The sequence below is a fragment of the Suillus subaureus genome (assembly GCF_016647635.1).
Source record: "Suillus subaureus strain MN1 chromosome Unknown BJ212scaffold_12, whole genome shotgun sequence".
In the NCBI taxonomy this organism is placed as follows: Eukaryota; Fungi; Basidiomycota; class Agaricomycetes; order Boletales; family Suillaceae; genus Suillus; species Suillus subaureus.
Genome location: NW_024538568.1, coordinates 330,075 through 342,562, shown reverse-complemented (window position 1 = coordinate 342,562; position 12,488 = coordinate 330,075). Strand labels below are relative to the sequence as shown.

Genomic DNA, 12,488 nt, shown 5'->3' with positions numbered 1-12,488 from the left:
GCCCCCCCACGTCGTTGAACCACTTAGCAATGGTGTGGGCGATGGCCGATTTGCCCTTGCCTGCAGGGCCAGATAGCCACAGCACACGTGGAACGTTATCCCCGGTGCTGTTGACCCATTCCGTGATCTGGGAAAGGATTTCCGTGCGCGTCCCTTGGAGGCATTGTTTCCTGGTATCTAGTCCTGCTCCCGCTGCATAAGTCATACCGCTGAGATCTAGTATTTCTCCTGAAGAGGTATGAGTATATGTCCAGTCGCAAGCACGTTTGAACCCTCACTCGTACGGTGGACGTGTATGGCTACGTCGCGAGCGTCTTGGTCCCGAAAGTTTTGCATGAGCATATCCAACACGTTACTGTACTGTTGGATCGTATCGTTCGTTTCCGAGACGATGTCCTTTCCGAGTCTCTTCCCTGTGATGACGATAGAAACTTGAGATGGTACAAAGCACAACAGCTTGTTCGCTCACAAAAGTTCATAGTCTCTGAATAATACTTGATAAATCGAGCACATTCTAGGGTCTGGTGAGAGATCTGTCCAAGGATAATGCGCGTCGACGAGATTTGTCCGAGCATCTCGTCTTGTGTTATGAAGCTGTATACTTGACACAACCTCTCGAGAAGTTTGAGTACCGCTGCGTCGCGATCCGCTTGAGCTAGAATAATCTGCATAAATGATTGCTGAGCGGTGGGAGACAGGAAGAGATAAAAGAAAACATACTTTAGCTGCACAAGATAACACGCCCAGTGCCATCTTTGCATATGGATGTACCTGTGGAACTAGATTAGTTCGGTCCCGATCGAGAGGAGGGACCATACATCCGCGATCTTCCTGATAACATCGTCGAATACCCTAAGGGGTTTGAGATATGTGTCCCAGAGACCGTTAGTAGTATCGAGATCCACTTGTGCGTCTTGGGCAATAGACTGCCACAGTCATCGCAGGTCCCAAAAATGGATGGATGCGTTTTGCGGCCTCTTGAGACTGAATTGCCAATTGGGTACCAGCCTCCACTTCCACACCACACAAAGCAGTCTGAACCTGCGCGACCACCAGAATTTAGAGAGTGTACAGAGACTGGATGAGAACTCACTTCGGTATTCGGGGTCGATGAAGCACGTTCATCATGATAGACATTTGGGGGAGCAGGGCTACGGCTGCGGGAATCCTTCGAGCGCTTGTTGCAACCTTAGTCGTACTCCAGGACACTCATTACGCATGCTCGTGGACTCACCGACCTCAACTTGTTCGCACCGTCCTCAGCCCTCTCCAGAAACCGACCGACTCTGCCATGGGGTCGGTGCTAGGCGAAGGATGCGTCAACGTCAGTATTTGGAGTGGAAATGAGTTGAGCGATTCTCATAAGCCACGTACTGAGCTTCCACGAGCTGTTGCTTCGCTAGATGTACGGATTTCTTGAGTCGAATTCCTTGATGAGTTGCCTTTCCTCATTGTGAATGGCACTTGACGATCAGAATCAGTATACGTATGTAGCGGATGAGGAAGGGTCCTACACCGTTTATATGATATAAAAAACAGGCTATTATTAGTATAAGTCTCGAATACTGCGCCTCGAAGTGATGTGTTGCGCTGCAGCCTGCTGACTGCAAGCGCTAAGCATTGCAACACCGATCGGAAGAGTCGAATGAAGAAATAATCTAAACGTCCAATAATCGTCCATCGACTTTTCAACTCCAAGGACCAAGATCGATCCTCAGATGCAATGCAGAATATCTCATTGGTCAGGCTCTGAGTGTTACCCAAGGTTTATACCGATAGTACTCTTAGTCCCTATAGTACTACCTCAATTGCTTCTCAAGATCGCCATTCTCAAAGTCCTCTCCAAATTGAACCTCTGCCATGTAGCTCATGTTGTTAATGCAACACCTCTCGCCTACATTGGCACACTCTTTAAGATAATGGAAATTGGTGGAGACCGTGTTAGCATCCTCCATCAGCTCACTCCCAGTGAGGACAGGTATTAGAGCCACAGAGAACTTCAAACATGTACAGCGACAATCGTGCTTAAAGGGGCTATGACCAACCATTTCAATGACATTGAGCGTGCCATTGAAGCTGCTACCAGTATGATACAAACTGTGAATATCAAGGAACATAAACTACACCATCAATGGAAATCAATCATGCTTCTGTATACACATCGGAAATCAATTGATCCCTGAGGCTGCCACTGATACTCAGCTTGTCAAGCACTCCCTGCAAGCACGCCATACTAATTTTTGGGTGTGCAACATGACCTCGATCTCCCCAACCTCCCTTTTCAATGCTATGGCAGCATCGACAAATCTGCGAATGTGATAGTCGACTGATAGATAGGTGGCCATGGTAGTAGTATCAGAAGCCCTGTAATTGTAGTAGAGTTCTGTAACTAGTTAGTATAACACGAGTTAGAAAGTACATTTTGAGTGTGGTGATATTAAACATACAGTTGTTTATCCCTTTCGTGTTGACGAGGTCATACTTCCTCTCAGCAGATATTTGACTCCAACCTATTTCTCCAAGCGCTGACGACAATCAGCAGAGTTGCCAGTGGTAGGCAGAAATTTGAACGCACCTCGAAATACTTCATTTGCGGCTTGCCATTTTGCCATGGTTTCTTTTTGGGCCTCCTGCTCAGCTTGCTGGGCCTCCTGCTCGGCTTGCAAACGCCCTAACTGCCTCTTCATCAACTCTACCTCGTTTTGAAGGTCCTAAGCCCACCAGATTAATTATGCACTTTTAAATATTTTGAAACTTACTTCAAGGGTCTTGGTTTGTGAATGGTACTTCACATTCGTAGACTGTCCCCACACACCAGGCCTGACTCTGTCGATGGTATATGATTTCAGGTTTTGACAAGACAAAGAGAGAATTTCTTTGAGCGTCCTTCCAGATTTGCTGATGGAAATGTTCTTCTCGAGAGCTTCCTGGAGGTTGGATTCAGGGGAAGCATTAGGCAGTTGGGGAATCTTGGTTGGATCTGAGGCAGCCTCCCTGCCTTTTTTTTCAGTAGTGATAATTTTGAGAATAGTCCTATCAAATCTATATGATGTAGTTGGGGCCATGGTAGTGACTCGGAAGATAGGAGGCTGGCTGACTGCTGAACGCCGAGAATTCACTGCAACCAAAACATCACGTGATCTTGCTACTTGTGGGGCGGCTGATCCGATCCTCACAAGGGCCTGGTCGACAAAGGCAGCCACTATGAAATTGATTCTGACACCAATAACTTTGAATGGTCATAGAGAATGGACTCGATCCTTTCCAGATGCCAGTGGTGATCTCGCCGAGTGTTCTACTCCAATCATGGAGAAGTTCGTTCTGGACAAACAAGAACAAACAACTGATTCTTGCTTCCCAATGTCCTTGCTGAGGGTACACCAGATGTATGCCGGTTCTGGGATGCTTTCTCGCGAGCATCAACAGCTTATAAGCTCCATCATCGATCTCTTGATTCTCACCCTCGTCGCACCCACCTAACGCGATATCAATTAATGTCGCGAACCCTTTCTACGCCGCCACCGCACCCTCTTGCTCCACAATGTCACTATCAGCTCCTCTCAAGATGCCTGTGGAGCAGAAACGAAGACACGGTTAAACCGACCCTCTTGTTTTTGCATTGGAGAGGATAAAGCGGATGACGGAAATTGCCAATATGCACCACCCAATAACTACGATTTGCGACCAAGGACTCCGGGCCTGCGTGTGTTGACTGTATTATGAAAGCCCTCTCAACAGCTTCGTGAGTCGCAGTCTACTTCTCTTAGCTTCGTGTAATACCACGTATGTATCACGAGTTCAATGCAGACTTACAAAACTCAATTGTAGTCGTTAGACTAGATCTTCCTGTTGACTCTCCAGAAATCCACTATCGAAGAGCTCCTTGACGAAGACACCCGATGTGATACCCTAATGCACTTGCGTCCAATATCACCCTCAATTCAATGACATCTATCGTGCCGGAAGATGTGAGCTCCTACTCTTCGTATCGCCCCACTTTCATCCCCCGTTCGCTTGCTCTCTCTCTCTTGCCCAGTGCCCTTTTGCCTCCAGCTGTTTTGTCATACCTCACAGTTCACAGTATCATTACACGCATCGTTTTCATGGTGCTCCTGTTCCCATTGCCTTCGTCATGGGTATCGCGATTACATGCTGTAGTGAACACTTGCAATTAGCTACATATTTGGTTCCACCCTATTTTTAACCCACTTTGTTGAATGTACTTGATGCAGCGGGAACTTAAACGATCACAGACGACCACAACAACGCTGTCTTCTATTCAGCTTCTCAGTCCGCTATGAGGAAGCGCCGATGCTATACACTTCGACACAATCCACGGCGCACGCGCAACCACATCTCTGATGGAATCAGCATGACTTGCCTGTGGTTACGTACTCTCACAAATCAGCATTAACATCACGAGTACCATGCGGTCAGCTCAAGTCGTTCCCTTGGACAACCCTAAACTGGAACTAGGTGCTGGGTATAGAATTGAATACGAAGAATGATCCACTGTACACTCGGTTACATTTAAATCGTATCTGAAATCTCCATAATGGATGCATTGCTGCGGTCATCCTCGGTACTAAGGTCTACAAGTGCAGATTGTGGTAAGTGCGAGGAACAGAAAGGACATTGAAGAGACTCACTCCTCTCGGCACTTTTGCCAGCGTTGTCCATGTGCCATGCAGCTCAAATCAAGCTCAGGACCTCCTCTGGGCATCACTAATAAAGTGCCGGGGCTATAAAATCGATGTCGGGAAGCAGGTGGTACCCAGAATAACAGCCGATGTTTGGGTCCTACAACCCATCCACTGTCACTATTCAGGAAAATGGAGGTTGAACTGCGGTCGTCATGGGATGCTCCCTCCGTTAACTCAGAAGGGTTGCGCAGCGCATGGATGGAGTTGGATGAGAAGGAAATGAGGTGATTGTTCCAAGTATTCAATGGCATGGCAGCTGTGGCCTCGATTGTGCGATGTTCATCTAAAAATGCTGAAGGATCCGAGTCTGACACGGCGCACTGTTGCAACGGCCGGCTCGTCACTACATTCCACAGCCGGACAGTGTGATCCCTCGAACCAGTGACGATGCGAGTGCCGTCCGGCGAGAATGAGACCGAGTTAATGTGAGAAGTGTGCCCCCGCAAGGGCTCACCGACTGGCTCCCCTGTCCCTGCATCCCACAGCCGAACAGTCTTATCCAAAGAACCAGTGACAATGCGTGTGCTGTCCGGCGAGAACGAGACCGACCAAACTGTATCAGTGTGGCCCCGCAAGGGCTCGTTAACTGGCTCCCCCGTCCATGCATCCCACAGCCGAACAGTCTTATCTGAAGAACCAGTGACGATGCGAGTGCCGTCCGGCGAGAATGAGACTGACCAAACTGAATGAGTGTGCCCCCGCAAGGGCTCACCGACTGGCTCCCCCGTACCTGCATCCCACAACCGAATAGTGTTATCCCCCGAACCAGTGACGATGCGAGTGCCGTCCGGCGAGATCGAGACTGAGTAAACTGAAGAAGTGTGCCCCCGCAAGGGCTCACCGACTGGCTCCCCTGTCCCTGCATCCCACAGCCGAACAGTCTTATCCGAAGAACCAGTGACGATGCGAGTGCCGTCCGGCGAGAATGAGACTGACCAAACTGAAGAAGTGTGCCCCCGCAAGGGCTTACTGACTGGCTTCCCTGTCCCTGCATCCCACAGCCGAACCGTCTCATCATCCGAACCAGTGACGATGCGTGTGCCGTCCGGCGAGAACGAGACCGAGTTAACCCAATCAGTGTGCCCCCGCAAGGGCTCACCGACTGGCTCCCCCGTCCTTGCATCCCACAGCCGAACAGTCTTATCTGAAGAACCAGTGACGATCGAGTGCCGTCCGGCGAGAATGAGACTGACGAAATTGAACGAGTGTGCCCCCGCAAGGGCTCACCGACTGGCTCCCCTGTCCCTGCATCCCACAGCCGAACAGTCTCATCCGAAGAACCAGTGACGATGCGAGTACCGTCCGGCGAGAACGAGACTGACGAAACTGAATCAGTGTGCCCCCGCAAGGGCTCACCGACTGGCTCCCCCGTCCCTGCATCCCACAGCCGAATAGTGTTATCCCAAGAACCAGTAACGATGCGAGTGCCGTCCGGCGAGAACGAGACCGACGAAACAGAATGAGTGTGCCCTCGCAAGGGCTCACCGACTGGCTCCCGCGTCCCTGCATCCCACAGCCGAACAGTATTATCCCAAGAACCAGTGACGATGCGAGTGCCGTCTGGTGAGAACGAGACTGAGTTAACGTGAGAAGTGTGCCCCCGCAAAGGCCCACCGACTGGCTCCCCTGTCCCTACATCCCACAGCCGAACATTCTTATCCGAAGAACCAGTGACGATGCGTGTGCCGTCCGGCGAGAACGAGACCGAGTTAACGTGAGAAGTGTGCCCCCGCAAGGGCTTTCCAACTGGCTCCCCAGTCCCTGCATCCCACAGCCGAATAGTATTATCCCAAGAACCAGTGACGATGCGAGTGCCGTCCGGCGAGAACGAGACCGAGTTAACTGAACCAGTGCGCCCCCGTAAGGGCTTACCGACTGACTTCCCTGTCACTGCATCCCACAACCGAACAGTCTTATCTGAAGAACCAGTGACGATGCGAGTGCCGTCTGGCGAGAATGAGACCGAGTTAATGTGAGAAGTGTGCCCCCGCAAGGGCTCACCGACTGGCTCCCCCGTTCCCGCATCCCACAGCCGAACAGTCTTATCCAAAGAACCAGTGACGATGCGTGTGCCGTCCGGCGAGAACGCGACCGATCTAACTGCACCAGTGTGCCCCCTGAGCACGGTCTGAACAACTGGCCAATTCACATCACGTCCATATGCCACACGGAGAGTATTCGGAAATCGTGCAAAAAACTTTCTCGATAGTGGAGAGTTGGCAGGCGAGAACGGGAGTGCTGATACATATAGATGTGGCGTGCTGTATAAAATCAAGCCACCGAATACTTGAATGAACCTCTGTACGTCCATTGCAGTCGACGAGACATCTTTGAATTCAGAATGGCCCTGTAGTTGCGCATGAGTGCTTTATCTGACATCTAGTAGCAATGTGCTCACCTTCAGCCACTGGGCAATGGGCGGAAGGGCAACAACTGCACCGCTAAGCCCATTGGTCAGGGCGAGTGACTCCAGCCAGAAAAACACCCGCTCGTGGTCGAATAAAAATTTCACTTCTTTCGCAAGTTCCTTGTCAAAGGCTGTGGTTTGTACGTGCGACGTCCAAAATCGAGATGAATATGACAGATGTGGCGGGATGTACTTTTGAATTCGTTCTTGTAGACCGGGATCTTCGCTATTAGGTAGATACGACGACTTTAAATCACAGATATTGAAGCGAAGACCGACTTTCATCACTCGAAGTGATGCGAATGCAAGGTCGCGTTGCGCCTTTGACAGGTCGATGAAAAACTCTTCACTGAATCGTTCGTCCGTCAAGAAATCATGGAATGATGCGTGAAGGGGTCGGATTGGGGAATCTGGGTTGGTGGTGCCGCTAAGGAGGGAGCCCATGTATTTTACCATAAGCTTTACGTCGAAGTTGTCCTCTTGCTTTGGAAAATGGTGCCTCATGGCATTCAGAGAAGCTAAAGGAAGGGGTTCAGCTGTGCCTAGTATTTGTCCCATTACTGAGCGAAATCTCGCTAACGCAGTCGAACGCAGTTTCTGCGAATGCGGGGATGTATCCCCGGGCATGACATCTTTCAAAATGAGGCGATACATATCATGCAATAGTGGGCATCTCTCAGCAGGATCGCGTGACACCACAGCCTGGTAGCACTCCATTGGAGATAGCCCAGCATGGGACTCTTTGATGTATCCGCAAGCGAGACGCGCCCACTCGAACAATCCATCAGCCTTCTCAGCGAGGACTGCGAACTCTCTGTCTTGGAAATCCAGCCCTTCCAACTCCTTTGATACGTAAGCACGGATGTCGCGCTCTGCATCTGCTCGTGGAATATCATCCATCGACATCTGTCGAATATGCTGAACACCACGAAACTTGTCTTTGATGTCATCAAGCGGGCGAGAGGTAACGATGAAGCGGAGGTTGCCAGGGAGGTCTGTGATTTTTGGGACAGCCGGGTTTTGATGTTTGCCAGCTAGAATGCTGAGGAGGTCTTTCCGTGTCTCTACTCCGCCACTCTCGTCCAATGCATCGATCATGATCACGATGGGTCCCATAGTTGACCCAGATGACTTCTCCAGTGGTCCGATAAGAAGCTTCTGCCACTGCTGGGTGATATCCGCTGTATTTTTGAGCGAATTCGCGGTCTTAACTACATCTGCCAATGCCCGCCTCATCTCCGGATCACGGTCAGCCAGGTCGCGCGCGATCGTGGAAAAGATCTTTTCATGGCGACGATCTGCTTCTCGCTGGCGGTCAAAACAGTAACACGACCCAAGTCCTCCCACTTCTTCGAACCATTTAGCAATGGTATGAGCGATGGCCGATTTGCCCTTGCCTGCAGGGCCAGATAGCCACAGCACGCGTGGAACGTTATCCCCGGTGCTGTTGACCCATTCCGTGATCTGCGAAAGGATTTCCGTGCGCGTCCCTTGGAGGCATTGTTTCCTCGTATCTAAGCCCGCGCCCGCTGCATAAGTCATACCACTGAGATCTAGTATTTCTCCTGAAAAGGTATGAGTATATGTCAAGTCACAAGTACGTCCGATCCTTACCCGTACGGTGGACGTGTATGGCTACGTCGCGAGCGACTTGGTCCCGAAAGTTTTGCATGAGTATATCCAACACGTTGCTATACTGTTGGATCATATCATTCGTCTCCGAAACGATGTTCTTTCCAAGTCTCTTCCCTGTGATAACGGTAGAAACTTGAGACGGTGCAAAGCCCAACGGCTAGTTATAACTCACAAAAGTTCTTGGTCTCCGAATAATTTTTGATAAATTGAGCACATTCTAGGGTCTGGTGAGAGATCTGTCCAAGGATAACGCGCATCGACGAGATTTGGTCAAGCATCTGATCTTGTGTCATAAAGCCATAAACTTGACACAACTTCTCGAGAAGTGTGAGTACTGCTTTGTCACGATCTGCTTGAGCTAGAATGATCTGCACAGGTGATTTTTAAGTAACAGTGGGAAATGAGGAGAGAGAAAATGAAAACATACTTTGGCTGCACAAGACAACATGCCCAGTGCCATCTTTGCATATGGATGTACCTGTAGAACTAGATTAGTTCGGTTCTGATCGAGAAGAGGGCCCATACATCCGCGATCTCTCCGATGACAGCGTCGAATATCCTGAGGGGTTTAAGATAGGTGTCATAGAGACCGTCAGCAGCATCGAAATCCTTCTCTCCGTCTTGGCCAACGGAAACCACGGTTTTCGCAGGTCTCGAAAGTGGATGGATGTGCTTTACAGACTCTGGTACATCGCGAAGCTCCGATTGATATTAGCCACCTCCATAGCGGACGGAGTAGCCTGGGTGTGGGCGACCACCATAATTTAGAGAGAGCGCAAAGACTGGAGGGCAAGTATGAGAATTTACCGAGGTCGATGAAGCACGTTCGTAATTGACATCAGGGGGAACAGGGCTGCGACTGCGGGAATCCTTTGAGCGCTTATGCCAATCTGAGTCGTATTCCAGGACACTCATTACACATGCTCATGAACTCACCGAGACCCTTAACTTGTTTGCAGCGTCCTTAACCTTCTCCAGAAACCGACCAACTCTGCCACGGGGTCGGTGCTAGACGAAGGATGCGTCAATGTCAGTGTTTGCAGTGGAGTGAATCAAGTGACCCTCAAAAACCACGTACCGAACTTTTACGAGCTGTTCCTCTGCTAGATGTGTGGGCTTGTTGAGTTGAATCCCTCGAGGAATTGCCTTTGGTCATTGTGAATAGCAGTTGAAACGAAGTGAGATCAAAGTCCCAAATAACTTGCCATTAATGCCTCGAGGCAATATTTGTTGCAGTGTTGCACTAGATCGAGGACGGATGATTGTGACAAAAATAGCCTCGGCAGCATGCCGCATGCGGCTTCTTAATCCACTTCAAGTTGAAGAACATCCCCAGCTTCGTACTTCCTCGCGCAGCAAAGGAGACTAGACTGGATGCTATCAGTATCAACATGCTGGCCAGGGCTCCATGAGCGCTATAATCCCGCTCCCCTAAACCAAAATGTCTTGACTAGCATCATCAACCCTTCTCATTGCGCGCAATATACGCATCAACCTAACCCAACCCAAGGCTTTCTACGCAACTTCAACCCACCTCCAACATCTCTAACTTAGAAGAATAGCGCTCCCTTCAAATGGTCATTTTCACTCGCCATCTCCAGCGTGTTCAGGCGAGCAGGTATCAAGACAGATGACTCCATCATCCACGTTGTCATCGACAAGGTACAAAAGTTAGGAAGGGTCCTACATCATCATTTATATAAAATAACAGGCCATTATTAGTACAAGCCTCGAGACGCGTGGAGTGAAGAAAGGATCTAATTGTCCAATAATTGACCGTCGACTTGTACTGCTTCAAGGGTTCTGATGATTGATCAGTACCAAGATCGATCCTATGCACTCCAGCAGGCCCTGATCAAGTGCTATCTAAAGTTTATACGTCATGATAGCTACTTTTTCGTCCGTTCATTCTGCCCCTAGGGATTAGATTGGATACTCTCATCTTTGCTCAAGCGCTCACTAGTATCAACAGCTAGCTTCCATCATCGGTTGCGGCTATACTAAACCTCATTAGCATCATCAACTTAATCCGCACTCTTCTCCTCGTCGCACCCACCAATCAGCTGCCAACTCCAGCGTGTCCTCAACGCACTCCCCTCAGTCGGGCAATCACTCAAGACAGACGATTCCACCATTCATGTCGTCAGCGACAGGGCGCAAAAGTTCAACATTGTCGCCGTATCCGTGTCCTGGGCTCTCTACACCAGATATCATTGCACCAGTTCGAGGGTGGGATCCTCCTAGACACTTGTAAGGATGGCCTCGGCTCTAGCGATGGACACACGCCGCATCAGGCACTTTCAACGATTCTGACTCCGTACGCCTCGTTTTCCATCCATTTCCTTTTCCGTACATTGTTTGAGACTTTGAGTATCGTTTTATTTTACTTTGCACTTATACCAACGCCCTTTCCGACTCTCATCATTTGCACTCCCCGTCGAACTCAGATTCAGCCTTACACACTGACGATTTTTCAAGTATACGTTCCCCCAGCCCCTCTACGTGCCACCTTCTCACAAAATCCACCACATCTGCTATGCAATCTGTGCTGCACGTCCCCTTTCTCCCAACGCCTTTCAAGAGTAGTGCTCCAGAAGAAGTGCTCAAGTGCACTCTACCGCGAGTTTGCGGTTGTTAACATGCAGATACCGAGTCCTGCGACGGCAGACGCTGCCCACGCGCAGGAAGGTAAGTCTGTTTGCTTGATTAGTGACAGTGTTGATGATGATAGATACATCCAGGCCACGGACTTGGTGTATACGACGAGTCCCCAATATATGGGACTAACACGAACTTATCGAGGTATGGAAGGTGGACAACACCAAACTTGCATGATAGAACACGACAAACTGCAACCCTGCGTTCACTGCGCGAGTTATACCACCGAGGTCCAGTAATTCGTCTGAAGAGCTGTCGTATCAGAAGCAAGTATGATCCTTGCCTGGATGGTGCGTATAAATAGCTACGTGCCGAGTAACTTGGTCCCGAAAGTTTTGCATGATGCCCATAATTATACCGCTGACTACAAGGGCGCTCCTCATCATATCTCCTGCGAGTCGTGCGTGAAGCACCAGGTAGGCGCCACTCGAGATGGACGCTCTCCAACTAATGAGATGTCTTGCCATGAGGTGTCCTGTATGGCCTACAACCCCAGGCGCCGAGAAACGTAGCATCCAATGGAAAAATGCGGATATCATACCTGCAGCCTGCGAGAAGTTGGCGGGCATGACAAGACACGCGGTGGGTAACAACAATGATTTAACATGGCGGGGGCAGACAGCCTTTTGGCGCCAATGTGTATAATGGAGTCTGCACTGACCACACCCAAAGACTGGCTAAATACCAGACTTTCTGTCCTGTTCGTGTTCTCGTTCGAATAGATACTAGTACTGGTGTTGATCGTGGCAGAAAGAAGTAAGAGTCTGGCGTCGTGCTGAGAATGTGCTCACCACACCGACCTTTGAAGTCTTTCAAACTTCGAAGTGATGTAATGCACAGTATAAACTGCAGCTGGGCTACAGTGCAATGCAAGAATGTGTTCGAAGGCGGCTTAAGCTGTGCTATGTCACTGCAGAAACGTAAAATTGAACTTATGATCGACATTTGCGACTTAGAGAGGGCATTCACAATACAGTTACTACGCGCGTCTGAGTCAACTCACACAAGCCCAGAGTCCTTGGTGGCAAATTGTAATTGTTGGGTGGCGCATATTGACACTTTCCGCGGCCTCCTTTATCCTCTCC

The 12,488-nt window shown here is 49.7% G+C and overlaps 2 protein-coding genes across 2 annotated transcripts; both read right to left on the bottom strand.

Annotated features, from left to right (window-relative positions):
- Positions 1 to 2,030: 2,030 nt before the first annotated feature.
- Positions 2,031 to 3,278, bottom strand: BJ212DRAFT_1348383 (uncharacterized protein). The gene is made up of 5 exons (XM_041335411.1): positions 2,760 to 3,278; positions 2,576 to 2,711; positions 2,448 to 2,525; positions 2,304 to 2,389; positions 2,031 to 2,277 (listed from the first exon to the last, which is right to left on the bottom strand). Exons 1-5 carry the CDS (start codon positions 3,063 to 3,065, stop codon positions 2,143 to 2,145), a joined length of 741 nt encoding a protein of 246 aa, XP_041194088.1. The 5' UTR covers positions 3,066 to 3,278; the 3' UTR covers positions 2,031 to 2,142.
- A 1,241-nt stretch (positions 3,279 to 4,519) lies between these two features.
- BJ212DRAFT_1348376 (uncharacterized protein) lies at positions 4,520 to 5,149 on the bottom strand. Its single transcript, XM_041335410.1, has 2 exons — positions 4,650 to 5,149; positions 4,520 to 4,592 (listed from the first exon to the last, which is right to left on the bottom strand). Exons 1-2 carry the CDS (start codon positions 4,952 to 4,954, stop codon positions 4,586 to 4,588), a joined length of 312 nt encoding a protein of 103 aa, XP_041194087.1. The 5' UTR covers positions 4,955 to 5,149; the 3' UTR covers positions 4,520 to 4,585.
- Positions 5,150 to 12,488: the final 7,339 nt, after the last annotated feature.